Source organism: Opisthorchis viverrini (genome assembly GCF_000715545.1).
Source record: "Opisthorchis viverrini unplaced genomic scaffold opera_v5_4, whole genome shotgun sequence".
NCBI lineage: Eukaryota > Metazoa > Platyhelminthes > Trematoda > Opisthorchiida > Opisthorchiidae > Opisthorchis > Opisthorchis viverrini.
Genome location: NW_008751660.1, coordinates 1120748 through 1140651, shown reverse-complemented (window position 1 = coordinate 1140651; position 19904 = coordinate 1120748). Strand labels below are relative to the sequence as shown.

Here is a 19904-nt window from a genome sequence, read left to right as displayed (position 1 = left end):
CAACCGAAAGTAGGGAACGTAAAGAAATGAAAATATACGGGCTATTATCAGCTGCCCATCACACGCTTGACATCGGTTGAATGAAAGTCAAGGCATTTCATGAAATGGCATGCCGCAACTTATTTTCTGTGCGTTGTACATGGCCTGTTTTTATAAGTACTCTGGTGTACTTCCGCTGAATGTCTGTCGCTCTATTTGAATATAAATCATTAATAGGTTTTATTTTTAGATGGTCAGATGTGGTTTCCGCATTATTGATGAGCAATACTGAAGACTTTGCAGCCCACAGATTTTTCAGTGCTGAGAAATGATCTTCATAGTACCTCATAAACACCCCATAAAGTACTTTGTAATGATTGAAACTATTTCTGTAGATGTTTTGGTTAAAAACGCAGACTGCTCCGCTTAAGGCAACTCGGTTGATGGACTCATTCGTACAAAGTATTTATATAAATTCAGCTTTTTGCCGTGGTTACAATGTGCATCAAATTTGCGGTGAGTAGTTGGCCATATAAATGTCTTCTGTTCACGTCAGGGAACATTGCCAGCATTCATTCATGCCATTAATAAGAGTAGACGATTAGCGCTGCCCAATTTCTTCAGTATATCATACGTCGGGCTGGTTCTCAAACATTCAGCCTACCACAAATACTGAGCCTGCCGTAAAAGCCATTTCAAGATCTGATTGACATTGGCCTAGGGTTATGTGGGTTGAAGTGTTCAGTGTTAGTTGACACCAATCTGGTCAAATTTCACATACATCTGTGAGGTCCTTTAAGGCAGGTGACTGGGTAGTGTGACACCAGTCAGTCAAATCAGAAGTTTCAGTTTGGCAGGAAAATTACCCTCACCAAAGACAACTTTGTATGTATCAGATTTGGCATTGGAATTAAAGATTGCTCATCACACCACATTCAGGATGAGTTATAATAGCTTGGATCATGCAGAGGAAACTGATCGGATTTGAACTGAACCATTTGCCTGTGTATCTAATTAAAATTTCCGAATGTCATTCGCACTATGTTCGAGCAATATTGTTCGAATATTCAATACATGTATTAACTCTGACATGCTGCATTTAAAGGGGTTTTATTCAGCATCACCTTGATACTGTTGTTCTGGATCACCGAGTGAGCGCAATCCACTTCAAGTCATCGCACGTTACTTTTTCCCATGACTATTTAGCTGACATTTGACTGGTTTCACTTGTAACTTCGCTTATTAGAAATTTTTCCGGGCCAATTTCCGATTGTGAGTTAAAGAATTGCGGCCACTGCGAGTAAAGCAAGCGTCAGAATTAATCAATTGTTTTATTGACACATTGGCCTGAATCGCATCTCGACAATTTTACCATTAAGCGTGACCATTGTGGGAACGCCAGGTCATCTGGTTCAGTTAATCGCCGAGATAAGAACTGCTGCACAAAAATACCTAATCTGTATGACGAACGTAGGAACAGTTGGTGCGAAGAGTCCAAATACCTAAGTCTGATGTTTTTCGCTCATACGGAATTTAATTCATCTAAGAGTTTTTCGAGTTAGCTGCTTTCGTGTAAAATGAAGCAAGACTTGTGCATTCCACGATCTAGAGAATAACCTACTTCTCCGTCCTAACGACTGTGTTCTTGCACGAGCGACCTTGTCTTCAGCACCATTGGTAACCGTTCCCAGACCAGTGATGGGATCGCGTTTTAACGCTGAAATGGGCATGGTAAACAATAGTTTGACATGACGAGATAATTACACAGGGCCTTGATTTGAATGTGGTATGACCCAATTTGCGTCCTTAAACATGCAAGACTGTCGTAAAGCATGCGTGGGTTTCGCTTGCGTCCAAAGAACCATCTGCAAATCGAGCAACGCCTTTGGTGTGCATACCAGGATGACGAACGACAGAGCGGTAGTAGCTGCTCGCAGAATCTACCACCATCAAATACTTTGTTGGCGAAAATGAAAATCTCTCAAATGCAACGTGATTAAAGAAATTATCGTGTACTGGAATCACAGCACAAAAGTACACATGCCTGTATGGGGTGAATAAATAGATGTATTAATAAGAAATCATCTTAATGATTAACAAATATCCAATGAGTGAATAGAAGGGAAAACAGACAGACTAACACACAGGTACGTCGATTATTGGGCAGATGGATGATCGGCAGATATATAGGAAGAGAGACAGATAGATTAGATAGGATAGATAGAAGTAGATAGATAGATAGATTGATAAACGGATAGGCAAATGCTTCTTGACCTAATGCTCTACTCTTGAGGTTGTTGTTTACTCCTCTGTAATCCATGGCCGGTTTTGCTCTTCATCGGACTCATTAGGTAGGCGCAATCCCGGAGGTCCCGTTAACTTTATGTGCTACTTGAACTTCAAAACGAGCGCAACCGACAAGGGGTACTCACCGGAAAATTTGTCTGGCTTTAAGGGGTGAGTGAATTGCTCTCAAGCTAAATATTTTTGCTTCTGACACAGCTCAAGGTAGTGCTCAAAGGCGAAACATAGCGCCAAGTCAGTTTTTGTAAAAAAAAAACTTGGTTAATCTTATCTCTTTTGATCTGAACCCCTTAATTTTATTAAGATGGTTTTCTTCTTTTTAGTTATAAAAAATAATTTTAGGAGTGATTTTTTGACTTATGAGCAATTGTTAAACCCAAATCAGAGGTGTTCTTGAGATTAACTGGTCATTCTAGGCAAAGCTTGACTTGGGGGATTGTTGTATTATTGCGTGAGTATCCAGTACATGTAAATTATCCGTAAATATGAAACAAACTTAGCGTTGATCTAGTTAGTTTACTGATAAATTACTTTATTTTGAATGAACTCGGCAGATTTATGCATTACCATTATTCCTGGGAACGTCACCACAATAAGCTGCCTGTATAACTATTATCAGACAAACCACACAGAGCTCTCATCAACATTGTCATGGAGAGCGTGACACCAGTGTTCAACACTGATGCTTCACTGCCGTGGAACCATGTTGTATTTGAAAAAAATTATTGTAGATTTAGTAATAAAGATGGAGAGGAAATGGATTTATCGCTAGTTTACTACAATCGTTTCAATGCGCATACACCCCCAAACGTTCAGTAAGGCAGTCTGGGTAAAAACTAACAATAAGAACTCCATTGACATCGACTAGCAGCCATAACTTGCAGTGTCTCCAACCAGGCGCAGTGGGGGTCAAGTGGTTCTCATCCTGTTAGGCGAGTAGCACTGACGGCATTTAGACGTTTCGCAACCTCCTTCATACTTTTCGGCTAGATCAAGGTCTGACCACCTCTTTGCTTCCGCTACTCTCAGCTGGGCATGGAAAACAGTACACTTTTCTGCTAACGATGCTTAGGCATGCACACCACATGTCCCAATCAACGCAGCTTCTAGTGCTGGACGCATTCTTCAAGTCAAATACCTGTTATACAACCAAAACTCGCTTTTTGATTGCCTCGTCACGTATTCGCTGACACCAACTCACAACAGCTTTGGTTCTGAAAGAACGGTTGTTGAACACCTGAAGACGTCTCAGTTCCGCTGCTCGAACAGATGAAAGTCTCATAGTTACACAACAAAACAGCCCGCACTGTAACCTGATACACAACTGCCTTGAGATTCAGGGATATAGTGGTTAATTATTTTCTAAATTTGTTACCTCGTGTAGGCTTATCAATGAAAGTGTCTCGTGTTTCATAGACAACTGGGTCACTCTCTAATTGTCAAACACGTAGTTTACCTCTCTTTTCTATCATCCAGTTCAGTGCACACTGTTCTTGACAATGATTGCCTTCGAGTTGCTTGCCGTAACTTCCTGAATTTGATGGCACGGTCTAGTGCACTACTAGTGAGTGGATAAAGCCCCTTGTGACAAAGCCATTTATTAGAAAACACTAACAAGTAGAACATAAAGCTGACGGAAACTCGGGGACTGCGCCTACCTGATGAGCCCCAAGAATGGCGAAACCGGTCGTGGGCTGTCGGAGAGTTCTCAGCAACCCTGTGAGCAGTTTCCTTTATGAAAACAAACTAAGCAGTTACAAATCATTAGACAGGAAATTAAACGTCTCACACGCACGTATTCTTTAAAAACTGACCCTACAAGTGACAGTAAGCATTAGGTGCATTCATATTCCACCACCGAAAGCCAGAATTCTACCGTGGATTAGAGTTTTCTTCAAAACGTCGGGTTTTTTGAGGAGGAGCTTCTATTTATTTCACTTGGAATGACGGTCACAACTTCACATGATATCAATCATAACTGTGAACTTTGTAGAAGTGAATTATACGCAGAATCGTGCTGTTCCTCTCAAAAAACGCATGACTCAACACAGAGACATTTTGAATGCCTATTCTTGGTGAAATTTCTGACCCATTCATTGTAATTCGGTAACACATGATAGGTTTCAATTGATCATTGTTTGGACAGCCAGCACACTGACATACCACACCATCCCAAACACAATTCTGTGACAAACAAACACAGCTGGTCATCAGTGACAAAAGGAAGGCTGTGATCGATCGATTTGTAATGGTTGACAAGAATGTAGACTATGTGGAAGTGGAAGAATTATTGACGGGTATTATTTCCTTATCAAAATCATGCGTAATACTTTAGTTAGCAAACGAATCAGGCAGCTGAGTGTGCCTGGAACAACAACCAACACTCATGCTCAAGTGCATGCATGAATTAACGTGCAACAGAATTTTGATGCGTGTGTGTTTGAAGGCATCACGAAAGTCTAATTACTGGATTATTATTATTATTATTACTGGACGGTTATGGACCTGGTATTTCTCATGTTAATTCGCGGCTTAAGTTTGATAAAGTACCAACGGCTGGCATCAAACCATGCAAGATATATTGTTCCCACGTAAAGTGCAACACGTGATGAATGGGATTAAGGACTTTAACAAGGACAAAAATGGCTGTCTGATGACCTCTACACTTCTGTTGGAGGTTGTTCTAATCCTAGAATCTTTAACTTGTTCTCGCCCTGCGGCAACCGTTTCCATTTGCTACCATTCGTATCGTAGCCCTGTCTTAGATCTGATATGATATCCAGAGTATTAGCTAGTAGCATAAGAAGGGGCATTGTCCTCAAGTCAGTAGAAAAACTTTGAAAATGCGCTTGTGAATTACGTACGGATGAGTTCTGATTTTCAAGCACTGGAATGTATCATTCTCCGCAAGGTTTCTGGTCGATGATACTAGCATTCACCTTGAAACAAATGCCGCGTGTTGCTCTTATCTGTGGAGATTTAATTCACTTTCCACGAGGAAGGTAAACCTTCACTAGAAATCGTTGGGATACTATTCAACCAAAAAGTGGATCGCTTTGGAATTCCTACTTAGATACGAACTAGTTAATATATATCTGTTTACAATCTCACGATAGTTTTACCGGCATCAGGTAAAAATGCCAGGAGAGACAGATGTCTTCGGACTTCTTTTTTGTTTACACGAATAACAGTCATGTTTCCAAGTGATGGACACCGCAAAACTCGATACCGTTCTAAAGGGGTAAATGTCACTTCTAGCAGTTGGTTAGTGCGAAGGCTGATTTTCACTGTAGGGAACTTTCGGCAAGATAAGAACAACGAGTAGATGCATCACCGAATGGAAATGCATTTTTTCTTCCCTGTCATGATTTCGCGGAATACAAGGGTACAACAATAAGGACATTTCAAGAACTTTTACCGCGATGCTAAAAAGTTACGTATTCTATCTTTCCATCAAAATAATTTTTTGTGTGTATCACACCGTAAGAATGTTGCTAGCGCATGGATTTACACAACGTCGCGTGGATGTATGCATGCACATAGTTGTTTTACTTTTATTTTCTCAATCTTCATGCATTCCCATAAGTAAAGTTTGTCTTGTAGGGTTGTTGCGGAGCATGCAGCCAAGCTAATTGGTCTCTTTTCAATACATGTAAATGTTTGGTGCAAAGGCATCCAAGTCTTCACTTACTGCGATGTTTCAGACCAGTTTCCATATCCACATGGGCTAGTACTTTCTTTAATGTTTCAACATCTTCCCCATTGGTAAGCTCCTCGGAGGGTACTTGATAAATGACAAACGATAATTGTGACTCAAACACTACATAGTTATTTTGTTTGGGTCTTCTAGCACAGGTTGGAAATGGGAAAACTAAACCATTATATATCATTGTAAACCTTTTGTCGCCTAACGGCAATCCAGTGGTAGCTCCACAACTAACTGACTTTTACAATTTAGGTTACAAAGGTTACTCGAGATGGTTCCCTGCTTGAATGCATTATGTAACAGAATCAAACATGTCGTTTTGGTTTCGCCTTCGTCGGTTGATTAATGCTAATCAAAAGGGGCTTTTCGGCGGTAGTCCAGCTGGTTAACACTAAGAAGACTGAGATATTTCAGTTAAAATTTCATCCTGTAAGCAAATTTAAACTAAGCTCAAAGGTACTGAAGCACTGTGCGGTCGTTTCATCGTGGTTATGAATAATCTGGAGTATGAATCTCATGAACCTCCATGGAGACCTGAAACTAAGGCCTCCCCAAAATCGGCCACATGTGGCTGATGAACAGTGCGATTAACCCTCACTTAGATCTGATACAGTGTCGCGCTTTCTGGGAGTGTGTCAATCAAGGAACTGGTTTTCACGTGCTCCGGTGACGTAGATTCCGGTGTTGAAGAACGCGTTGCACTTCACCCTGTCTACGCCAATCATTTGCAGGTCAGCCGCTCACGGCCGAACGGTTGAGTCATCAACTACTACCCCGGTGGTTAAGAATCGGAATCTTTCGTAGACCTTTGTGAGATGCCCATGGCTAATCCTTCCAAATAATGATGAAACATTTGTACCGTGATTCTCAATTTTCTGACCTACATTACCATCATGTACAGGACAGAAGCTCATCTGCAACTTAGTTTACTGGGTACAAGTTTTAATTGGTTTGCCCCCGTAAGGTCCTGCGGCCGAAGCCTTTTGGATTGCATTTAGCCAGTTTGGTGAACCGCGGTTTTTTTCGCTGATGATCGAGGAAGGTATGACTGGATAACTACGCGTTGGAGGTGGTAGCTGATATACTTGATGCGTCAATAAAAGATATTGTTGAACTTTTCACAAAAGATATCTAGAGGATAAGCTATGCAATAAAAGCAACAGTTTGATGCATCCGCACCAGCGAGGGTGCTACCGAGCCATTTCTAAGTGTCTCTAACCGTTGACTGGTTACATCTGGGGGCTTCGACCCATAAGGATGGCATACACTTAAAGGTGGAGTTATAAACTTTGCCCAGTAATGATCACCCTAAAACATCTGATGCTCAACAGTTTATAGGCGATCTCATTGGCCATCCTAAACGACCATTATTTTTATCAACTTAGTACAGCGCACCGTCATTTCATGGCCGGGACATATTTTTCAGTCCTATTTGTGGTCGGTCACTGCCTATAATTTCATTATGCATTTAGAGTCGTACAAGTTGAACTCGATTTTATTTGGAATTTAGATATTTTGCTACTGTTGTTCACCAGAAGAAAATTAGGGCAGTCAGTCATCCAAATGGCATCTCACTATCTTGAACATACTCTGCGTTGATTGCTGAAGGAATACAAGCGCTTTTTTATCTCATATTAACATATTTGTCATAATTTTCATCTGCTAGTCATAACTGCTTTTACTGGTTTACATTGTTGTCCAGGCTTGTCTGGAATCGTTCACGATAAAACAGTGGGTATGTCATTCTTTCTCGTTAGCGAATTTCCTTGAGAATTCTCTCATTGAAGCGCTTCGGTCGATTAACAAATGCGTGGAACAGACTGGTTGTCAAGACAGAACAAAGATAGTCAGCAATGTTAATTAGGTTTGGCCAAATGAATGACTTTATCTCGACGTGCGTGTAAGTGAATCGATTGCCATACATAATTGAGGTCAGTCTGCGGAATGTTTTCAGTCCTTCTGTCATTCTTCCTGAACAGGGTAGCTAGAATGCCTAAGACCTTTACGATATCTAAGCATCAGAGTAAAGAGTACACGACAACTAAAAAACCGGTCGTTTTAATGAGAGTCATATCAGTGAACCATAGCCCACAAACTTGCCCGAACTTACGGAACATGTGATCAAGTTTCATACCAGTGCATTAAAATCTGATTGCTTGCCGGATGCGTTTCCATTCATCCTCAAACATCTGGAGCGGCCGGCTACGGAATACCAACGCAGCTCATACGAGTTTACACAATAAAATGATTTATACGTTCAGTGTGTAGTAATCACTCAACTTTGAAAATATATATGGTGAAAAGCTTAACGGAAACCCAAAATAAGCCTGTCGGCAGAGCCGTGTCCCCTTGACTGAGAAGGAAGGTCGTTTTTTTGACCTTATGGGGACATCGTGAGCTGCGGCAAGTAATAATTTCAAAGTTACTAAAAGCATACATCACTTTACCCGTAATTATATCAGTTACAACTAATGAGTATGATTCTAACGTTCAAACAGGAACAGGTTGCTTTGAAACATTTGCGACTGTCTTGTAGGTCCTCACTACGACTTATTTTAGCCAAACTATATTAAGGCTATGACTGACAGCCATAATCCATCATGATCCAAGGAATGATTCGAAGATTCAGTCCACCTGCATTTGTCACCGCAACCCCAGTTTTGAAATAGTCAATTATCCAAACACTACCTGACAGGTCAGCAGTAGGCATTTATCCCCAGTAGCTATAACAGCATGTTTTCAACAAGTTCGTTTGAGTCAACGGGAATGATAACGGTAGTCACCATGGCAACCCTTGCTACACATTATTGTGCATAGAGGCCGTGATCAGAAGCGATTTCCGAACATTACTGTGTTTAAGCCCATAAAACTTACATAATTCAGATCAGGTATGAATCTGTGATGTAAATACCCATGATTTATTTACTTGGCCCACCTGTTCAGGTGTGAAAAATGCAATCTCATTGCCTAAATTGCTGGGGCTAATGTACCAACAAGAGAAAAACCAAGACTGGCCTGAAAGCACGTTGTGAATGATTAATACATAGATGGATAGTTACAGATGTGTTGTATGGAAATGCTTCCACTAAGGTGTGAACAACGCAGGAAGTCGGCGATTGTCCTTCGAAAACCAAACCTTGGTGAATAGTTGCGGACAGCTAAGGAAGCTCAATACGATCATTGCATAGCTTGACACTGAAGGAATCTATAGAATGTAGTGAAATATTTGGGATTTGTCATCAAACCCCAGCTAGCATTGTCACCCTAACGCACAAGTGGACTTCCAACTTCAAGTAGGAACTTTTGCAGAGTAAGAACATCCGTATAAACGGGCTATGCTAGAAATAGACTTATCAGACCAGGACTGAATGCAAAGAACTCTAACCAACGGATGTCGCTTCAATGAACAATGGGTGTTTTTTTTTCAAAGAACGTTGAATTCAGTTGACTGAATGTTCACCATCTGTCCTTGCTACAACAAACTGTTTTTCTCGTGCGTTCGCATCCAGCGTGACACTAGTGAACGCCAAGAATGGGGTTGCTAAGTCGGTTTCTGAAGAACAGCTACAAAACTGTCATTTCTATCTATTTGGAACGCACCATTTACTTTGTCCCCGAAACGATTTGCTTGTTAACTGAAACTCTGTAAATAGAACCAGGGCGTACACCAACACCCTGAAACACAAAGCACGCTAACCATCAATTTCAAATTCACATCCCTTTTATTCGGCTGCTTCTGATACATTGCGCACGCACGGAATTAAGGAAGTAGCTGAGGACAAATCTAGATGTCAGCTGCAATACTTTACCTATGACCAAGATTTATAAAGCTGCGTACACCTGTTTCTTTGGATAGCTAAGACATTTCGGATTCAGTCTGCATGTGTGCATGTATAAAGCAATACAAATATAAAGCAAACCTCCGAGAAATACACTCATTTGCAAATCAATTTGGTTTTCACGACAGACTCAACTGAATCTCTCGTTTATGATATTCTACAACTGAATGTGCTGCACACAGACCGCCTCATGATTCAGTTGGCACGATATTCGAGATATTGTAGTATATTCTCATAAAACAAACTACTCACAAGGATGTTGAAAACTCTTCGACAGCCAACGACCTGCTTCACCCTTCTCGGGTCTCATCAGGAAGGTGCAGTCTTAGAGTTTCCGTCAACCCTATGGTTTACTTAAACCCAAATTGGACTGATTTCTAGAAATCCACACGTGTACAATTGAAACGTGAGGCAGCTTTTGTGCAGCACATTCAGTCGAAGAACACCATACACGAGAGATTCAGTTTGAGTCTCTCGTGGAAACCAAATTGATTTGCAAATGAGTGTATTTCTCGAAGGTCCATTTGTATTTGTATTCTGTTTTATACATGCACTCATGCAGACTGGATCTGAAATGTCTTAGCTATCTAAGGAAACATAGGCGTACGCAGCTTTATAAATCTTGGCAATAACCTGACGCCAGTTGTTCCTAGACTGCACTTATCTTGGATGTATTTCTGGCTATGTTGGGTCAGTATCACACCATGTGAGGTTTATATTAAGTAAACTGAAGCTTCCCAAACGAGATTACGGGCTTTTTCAGGTGGGTTTTTTAAACACATCCCTCTTAGTTCACCTTCCACGTGTCTGTGCTACGTGGAAATTCGAAAGTCTAATTAACAGTTTTCTTATGTTTACTGCATGAACTCAATGTTGCAGTGAGCACGATTGATGCCACAGCGATTGTCTTCATGATCATCCATAGGGCCGAACATCCTGTCGGCCTAACCAAAAAATATAATTGAATCGTCAGTCGTTCACTGTCCTCCAGTCGGTTTGTGACAACGGTGCGATTAGAGGTCATGTTCATGATCTCATTTTCACTGTTTATTGGAAAAGTTCGCCTCTGGCCGGAAATCAACTGTTTCAGTCCACATCAGTGACGATTCTTCAAGGCCCTCAGTAGAAATTCCAACAACCAAATCTATGTTGTTCGACATATTTTTTTCCTTTTTCGGGTATATGGTTGGTAAACAGGGAAGTCACTTCGATAAAACATCGTTCGACTAGCAATGCATATCATCTCACAACTATTTGGTAAACCAACCGGCTGTAGGGATCTACCAAGTCAGCTTGTCAGGAGATGTACGATGTGTTCCGTTTGCGGACGATTCACCTGAGGGGGGTTTTGTCTTCATAGGTTTCCGAAAACCGCCAATTATGTACCATGAATTTGAACTGGCGGAATTCGTCCAAAAAACGTAACAGTAATATGGCATTTCTGTGCTACCCACCTCAGCTGCTCATAGATAGTTCCCTTTGTTGCACTGATCCTGTTGTTTTCCTGTTGCATTTTGGATAATTTAATTATCTGGTTCACGATAATGTACTGTGATGTAATGTGACGTGATCATGACAATGAGTCCCGGATCTTAGCCTGGTCACATTGTGGTGCCGAAAACGTCTGAAAGCCCGAGGACGTGCTTCATCACATATAGATCCAGACAAACGCCTACGGTTCATGCATCGAAAATGGGAACTAACCTAATTTGTTAGAGAGTGGAATTCAAAGTAGGCCAAAGTATACAAGTTGGTGAGTTACTTGTTGTAGCTCAAAACCCAACCCTTCCTATCTAAAGAACAATATTCATAGTCTACTAGCAAAACTAGCAAATGAAGCAAGGGAAGTAATAGTTTTACTACCTTACTTCCTATAGTAAATTTATTTTCACAACAATGTGCTTGAAAGTTCTTTTCAAAGCTTTATATTGCTTAGCAGGATGATGCAAGGAAGTGTTCCCATTAGAAACATAATGCATGTTCATTTCCGATTGCAAAGTTTGGTCAGGCGATACTAGGTCTATGAGTCCCACTCTGATGAATCACTGCTTCCGGAGTTTTTGGGTTCAAATTATGTTTGCAAAAGAAACAGTGACGATAAAGCTCAGGAGGTAAACACAAATCGGGTGACTCACCAGAATTTGTTGTTGGTGCGGGCATTATCAAATTCAAATGCTCATTTGGGGCAATATCTTGAAAACAAAAAAGCAAAAACCTAAACGTTTTTAGACCGTTTTGACGGCAGGAAGTTAAAATAATCGAAAGAATGAACAAGAAATCAACATACCTTGGTAGTTCAGGACTATAGTTGAGTTCTCAGATGAGGTTTTCGATTACCTGGAAAATATCACACTATATGAGCCGATGCAGAGCTTGAACAGTGATACATCCTTCAAAAAGGAAATTTAATTCGGTAAAGGGCAATATTTGATTTTTAAAGGTACCTAGTGAGGTATCTACCAGACTACCATCTTTATCACCCCAGTCTAAGCATCCTAAACTCCTGTGTACTACAGTGCCTGTGCACATTGCACTGATAAAATAGCAGGATTGTCAGTTGCCCTGACGGGTTCAGTCCAACCAACCAACGGGTTCAGTCACAAACCATGCACCGAAGTGCGATGACTCCAGCTGAAGTAGCATTGTTCACCGAATTAAAGGAAAATAAGGGTAGGAGAGTCGTGCGTCGGAAGCGCTGGTCCAATCAACTCACTTGAATATGGCGGTTCTGGTTGTCTGGTATGGCAGAGTGCGGTAGCTTCACAATGAACTCGATAGCTTTGGCGCGAAGCAGTAAAATCTGTCAGGGTCACCAGCCATTGGCCTGTCTCGTCCCGCTTTCCCCAGTTGCAGAGACGGCTGTTACCAAGCCACTTAGTCGCCCGGTAAGGGCTTTCATGTCTCGTTGCCAATGTAGGAACTGACCACCTTTGGGTTGTCACCATCCCGAACAAGGCTGCTCAAGGAGGGCTTTACGAGGCAAACAGTCATCTGACATACTGGCCTGATTACCATAATTTGTCGTGTGCGTCCAGCTGATCTACCGATAGAGAGTGAACGTTCCCGAAAACCTTTTAGCGTACCTCACTGATCTTCCACATGCAGCCACCGTGTATCTGATTCACAAAGTAGGACGGATGTGACCACGGGTAGTACTGTTTATGCAAGATTCACGGAGAATGAAAGAGTGGTTCACAGTATCAGTCCTGAAACTTGATCGATACAGTGCAGCTTTTTCGGTCATTCTGAACAGTGGTTAATAATTACCATGGTTAGAGGGAAACAAAGTGTCATGGCTACAAACAGTGTGATTTAACTTCGTTTCAGTGTCGGCAACAAAAACTGCTGATGTTGAAATCAGTAAACATTATGTGCTGAAGTACTTTTGCACTACTGCACACGTTTCCGAATTGTTCTGGTTGCATCTGTATGCGCACTGCAGTGCGTTGGCCAGATGCCCTCGTCACGATGATAAGAAATGCAAAGTAACTGAGATTCGGTGAGCTCAGCATTACTCCATATCTGAGCACGTGACTGTGATCATGCATTATCCAGGATCAAACAAGTGGAACGGCCACGTGACCTAGATGTCAGTTCACGGGCAAGCGAAGCAGTTTCCAGTTGGCTTGAAGCGAACTCACGATGAAGCGATGAGAAAATGGGAGTTCAATTTAGAGGACGTCCATCCATTGTTTTGCGATCATCCATCGTGCATAGCTAAGTGGTTTGTTTGAGCCGACTGTTTCCAATCCAAGTCAAACAATAAGATTCATCGACGTCCGACTCCGGTGAGAATTTGTGAACTGCTTTTGTCAAATGTGCTCACAAGTGCATAAAATATTTTCAGTTTATATAAGAGCGATTAAAATACCACCCAGCTTTCTAAAGACATTTCTTGCGGTTAAACTGGTTCGACTGTTTCAGACTGGAGAGTTGTTCGCACTGCCTCCATGTATGGAAAATACATGTTTTGATCAATTTCCGCTGACAAAGAAGGGCATGTCTGTGAGCACTGTCCCAACGCCCGAGTGGTGGCTTGTTTTATTGGACAGACCTGTTTTGTTAAATCCCTCTTCGCTCTTAAATACAACCCAAAATTTGTGAGAGCTTATTACATTAGCAACAAACCTATTTCGAAAATAGGCTAATCAAGCGTTGGATACCGAATTCCAAAGGAGAGCGGAAAGTATCGGTTGGATCAAACATTACCTGGGTCACACCTGTGACGCAGTTCCTTAACTAAAACCACTGCCACTTAATCTGTGGGCGCTGCCGGCGAGAATAACACGAAATAAGCTGTCACAAACTACGCAAACGAAGGCAAAAATCTCATTTGCACAACGATTCTGAACAATCAACATCTTTGAGCGTATCCCAGAAATTTCCTGGACACTGTCTAAACATTGAACAATAATGAACAACCATTCATCAGAGGCATGGACGGCGCTTTAACGATTGACCGGTTGCTACTAGCGTATTTCATCAGTAGTATAAACATTTATGCCAGATTGTGCAAGCTCTGTCCAAACTCTGAAAACCTTGAGTTTTTCGCTTTCGCTTCACTTAGGGTGAGTTACATTAGGCAAATGACTTATTTACCTACCAGCCGCAGTACAAATCGGTTATCGGGGTGGCTACGTGAGCAGTGAAAAGTGCCCGAAAAAACTTATTCAGGCTTTTGACATCCGGTAAAACGGGCCGAAAGGTAACCGTACACAAACTTGGCCGAACCGCCTGGCGTATAACGCAACCCTATGGAAAACAGCCTTTGGCTCCAACTAAACAAACAGTGGTTTCAGTGAATTCCTGAAAGACGGATATAGTTGGCTAGTTATTTGGCCTTATATTTGTATGACTGTGGTAATTCTTGGACTCTCTGGGGCGAAAACACGACTCCTTCTAGTCCAGGAGCCATATGTTGATACCATGCTGCAGAATTTTCCATTCTGATGCCTGCCCTTACCAGCATTCATTTGGTCATTTTGTAACCAGTGTGCCCAGAACAAACTCAACGCATTCATGTTTCGTGAATGTGGAGACAAGATGAGGAAAAGGCCGCAACTATTTCCCCTGTCCTGTCGTTCCTACTGGTTTTCACATGCGCATTCTTTTTGATAGTATACGGGAGTTAAGCCTCCAGCTTTATATTGTAATCCATAGCAAAACCTTGCTCATTCAGCAGTGTCCAATGGATCAAATGCCGTCAACACGGTAATTCCCCTGTCTACCATTACGAAGACATTATTTTAGTGTTGACAGTGGAACTAATAGACCTTGTTCTTTGCTACTTAATTCCCATTCGAATAGGTAGACCTCGACTATATTTTCGATGAAAAACATTATATAACATGAAAAAAGCTGATTGGCCATTTGAGAAGCTAAGTAAAAGAGTCTTGTCAACTTCTTGGGCGTTTCAGTCAAAAGGAATGTCTGAAGTGATAAACTGGGGGCTTTGAAATTAGTATCACCTAACTCTACAAGAAACTGCAGTGCAACTGTTGATTTCAAAAGATAGGGACAGCTCGTTTCAGTCATCATAATCATCATTGTCAGCTGTAATAACCGATTACTCGTCGTACAGTGGTTTTAGCTGCCGCAGTTTCGTTCACCGATGATTTGGGGGGGGTAGGTATCTGTGGGAGCTATGCTTGAAGGCAATAGCTTGGATGCAAGCGCTATTAAGGGCGCTTGTATCAGTGTCGTAAAGTTAGAAAACTGCTGTCTCTAAAATTCTACTCAGTCATACCCAATGCGAACACCTGATGGAGACTTGGTTCTTGTCAAAGCCTACATATAGGTAGTGAACCAGATGTGTATCCGACGATGGCACGGCTGCCAGAAACGCAGGCACTCGTTCAACTTTCAACTTATGTTCACTTTCCTGTTTTTAGACTGTTGCTTTCTCGGCATGCGTGCAACCGAGCACACAAGTTTTGGTAGATGGTTTTTAAGGACCTATGGTATACAACCTACGGTGATGAAACCTGCTCACGGCTTTACTATTTATGGCTGGACAGAAACTCTGCAAGATCTGTTCTACCACTTCACAAGTGGCATAATAAATTCATGACTGCATACGTAGCCAGTAGTCTAACAGCAATAGGTGAGCATGTATTTATAGTTTCCCTCTTTTACTTGGGATTTCAAAAGGCGATCACCTCCACTTACCCGGGGGATCGTCTTTGCGGAATATGCCCACCCTTTACAGATAACACTCCTAAATTCGTACAATGCAAACGGCGCATCTCGTCTCAACAATAAACAGTCTGAGGAGTAGCAAATCGTGCGTATCACTTCTTTCAAGCTCCTCAGTAATTGAGGCTGAAACATTTTGCCTTAAGAAATGAAAATGCAGATGGGGGCCACATCCTCAATACATAAGAACCCCATCTGTGACCGTGACGTTGTTTCCTTCACTGAGAAGATAGAGATTCACTGAGTTCCACTCCTCTAATACAAACTAAGACACATCGACTGGTTGTCAACTTGCCGTTGAAGAAGCCCACATCGCTTCAATCAATATCGTGCAGCGGCTTAAGAGGGATATTCCTGATGGGTATTGAGTGGATATTTTATCTTTTGCTTAAAGGATTAAAGTGATGTTTCTCGGGAAACACTGTACACGTAGGCTCTGCCTGGACTGAGACCTGAAATTTGTTTTGAAAACATAAAAATAAAACCCTGTTATCATGGAGAAGATTCTCCCGGCAAAGATGAGCTAATGGTCTGTTTGACTTAAAGATAGTCCCTATCATTCATAAACAAAATGATATTTTCCTCGAACTGTTAAGAATGTGTTTTTCTAGTGATCATGACAAAGTTTTACACTTCCGGTAGAGCTGAGGTGGATAATTTGGCCACACAATTTACATCACCAGTAGCGGTGACATACCTGAAACACTCACCTAATTACATTCACAACGCCCTGAGGCTATCATCCAGACGAGTAACAAAGAGTTCGCAACCAAATTCTCCAAGTCACCGAATAAACCAGTGGCAAGCTTTACCACATGGCCTGTCAATATTGCCCTGGATTTTTAGGAGTGACATTTCCGTGATTTTGCTTCAGGCTTGGCCGTTATATAAGCCATATTTCTTAGCCAGAAGCCAAATAACTAACTCCAATAGTTTTTTGTATAAAGTGAAGAGATTGTATCAGGAACATTATCAACGTAATATAATAGTAATATACTAAAAATAATAGTAATATCAAAGTAGTGTTTTTGAATGAACCTGTTTCTACTTCGGAATCAGCTGATCCCATATAGCAGTTAATTAACCAAGGCTGCTTCGTAGTTTGAAATACATTGAAGGTCAACTGAACGTTTGCAGGTTACTATGAAAAGCAAACGATGATATCTGTCCAAGACTTTAGCCTAGCGCTATGGGGTTCCTGGGTCGTGAACGTAACCAGTAAGCAGCCGGATCAACAGGGCCTTCAAAATCGGTTTTATATGCGGAATCTTCCTACAAAAGGATGATCTTCTTGTCCTGAAAATGCTGAATAATTTGAAAGCGAATAAAACGGGACCCACCACAGTGTAAAATTGTTACCATTTATGGCCACGATCCACAGGATCACCAATGACTACATCGAGTTATCGTTTTTTCTCACGAGTGCGGTCCGCGGAAGTGGTAAGTAGGGTTTGCTTACTGCGTAGAAAAGCATTCATCTGAGTGGAGTTTTCAAAACAGATTCTCTACTGCTGTCAAACGATTAGTGTCAGTCATCGTATCAAAGCACACAATCCATAAAAAAACTTTTCACGATGATGCGCCCTGAATTACTTAAAGGTATTTGAACACTCGGGTGGTGCTCTTCAGTTTTGTTCGATTTTCAACCTAAGCGATATCATAAACTTTGGTTAAAACTCTTGCCTCCACTGTTGGTAGAACATGAGGTCTTTATACAAATGAAGTATAGAAAACTCCCAGTTTCAAGTGCTACCCTGGAGACGCTCGACAACAAAAGATTAAAGAGGCCCCACTAATTTCCTCATTACAGATTTGTGGATGATGGAATAAGGATTCCATGGAACAGATAAATCCTGGCGGGACATTCAGGTGTGAGCAGTGGGATTATAGAGCTCTAACAGATATACAAGAATTGAGTATACTGGAAAAAATTTGGACGAAAGTCTGGTCTGCAAGCGTTTATGTCGTGTACACCATCTTAAAGACCAAAAGAAAACTACAGTTAACTAAATTGCGTGCTACATGATAGGAATGTAAGTTGACCTTGGCAGATTAGTCGGTCCACCTATCTTAAGGTAATTCTCCTCTGGCTGGACAAATAACACTAAGATGGGACAGTATGTCACTCTTCCGCAAGCATATCCTCCTCAAGAAATATTGAGACCATCGTTACATTTCGGTCGATGATATACACACAGCTTTTCTGTCTGGAGTTGAAATAGCCGAAATTGGCCGGTGCATGAGCTACAAACTAGCTGCGCTCCATCCGGTAGAACAACGGAAAGTAATTATGTGAAAAGTGAACAGTTTCATTTGTTTGACGAGCGGACTCCTGTGTGACTGCGCAGAGTTTTCACTCTGATTTTATGGAATTTTCATTGATAGCTAGTGGATACTGTCATAAATGTTAGTGTAGTCTCAGAAACTAACGCATTTATTAACCTGCTGCAGTCATACCATAATATTTTTAGGTTGATTTGTTGGAAGCGCTCGGAATGCGTTTTGGAGCTCTTGTGTTCTAGGTTCATCGTAAACGTCACCTCCGTTCTACATGGGTCGATAAGCGCAAAAGAAACAATCTGATAAAAATCTAACCTTAAAATTCTATAAAGAATATTCCACAGGAGTAGTACACCGACTCACCAAATTCCGATCAAAATTTAGTACAACAGTATCACTCAGGTTCTTGTGAGCACTGTTCACCTGTTGTTAGGCTAATTATACAGTCTGAACACACGTGTTTCGGTAACAGCTGATTTTCGGTTGGTCAGTCCATGCTTCAACAACACCAAAGAAACCTGATTGGCCAAATGGTCCAAAAATTCACTGTGGGATCAGAACTGACTAACCGGTAAGGAATTCACCCGACTGCCGGCTGACATCAAGAGCGACAGTCGCGCGTATGCACCGTCCAGGAAAACCACACGTTTGGTCGTTAGACTATGGATACACGCGTACACGCGTGTTTGTGTACGTCTGCGTGATTGAACGCGTGCCCACGTGCCAGTTGTGAAATGGGAGAATCTTGCTGACAAACTGTTCGATCCAAACCGAATTTACGATTTTAGTGGCTGCGAGTCAGCTGATCGATCAAATATTGTCGTCCTCGGGTTGTTGTCATCGGATTTTGCAGCATGCCACACAGTCGAGGAAATTCCCGCTAACATTTCACCCTGCTGTTTCCTACGACAGACAGAATGAGATTGTGTGCCTACAGCGGGTCAGATGGATGAAGACGATAATTACTGAAGCAAGCAATCTATACGACAAAAATAACTAATTCAGCTAGATGACAGTTGTTCAAGATGGATACTTGTACGGATTCTCAACCGATAGACAAACAGAATTTTACAGGGGCCGTGCCAGTAGAGAACATACCGACGCATGTTACTTGTTTTGACACATTCCTGAGGACTACTGAAGTATTAATTGTTTGGCATCTTGGCTATTTTTTAGTAATTATTGGCGATTTACATCCTTGCTTGCTGGGCTTTGGCTCATGAGGGTTTATCGTCGACAGAAACTGTCGTCAACACCGACCTTCGGAGACTCATTGCCCTACGGTGCTTCCAGAGTGTACATACTGAATTATGTATTCATTATGCATATTCTACAGAGAAAGCATAGGGTTCATAAGTCTCATATGAAAGGAAAATAGAAATAGATCAGTTCTACGATAAAAATAAGAAATAGTCGAACGATTGTCAAAAATGTATTATTTATAGACACAGAAGTGTGCGCAGGAAGACATACAAGCTTATAGCTGATAAAAGATAACTTGCGGTTTGGCCTTCTATTTTTTAATGAATCGTTCTAGAGCTTTGGGTTCGGACTTTCTTTGAATTTTGATGCAATTTTTCTCCCTTCAGTGTAATCCACAA

General features: G+C 41.5%; 1 protein-coding gene across 1 annotated transcript in view; it reads right to left on the bottom strand.

The window, feature by feature from the left end:
* The window catches only part of T265_00422 (hypothetical protein), a gene marked incomplete at both ends in the record, with an annotated part of 49851 nt that extends 30904 nt beyond the window's left edge, over positions 1 to 18947 (bottom strand). Inside the window, 5 exons of the mRNA XM_009164195.1 lie at positions 1601 to 1696; positions 5975 to 6067; positions 11964 to 12020; positions 12116 to 12165; positions 18667 to 18947. Coding sequence (XP_009162459.1) covers positions 1601 to 1696; positions 5975 to 6067; positions 11964 to 11988 — 214 coding nt within the window. The remainder of the gene's footprint in view (positions 1 to 1600; positions 1697 to 5974; positions 6068 to 11963; positions 12021 to 12115; positions 12166 to 18666) is intronic.
* Positions 18948 to 19904: the final 957 nt, after the last annotated feature.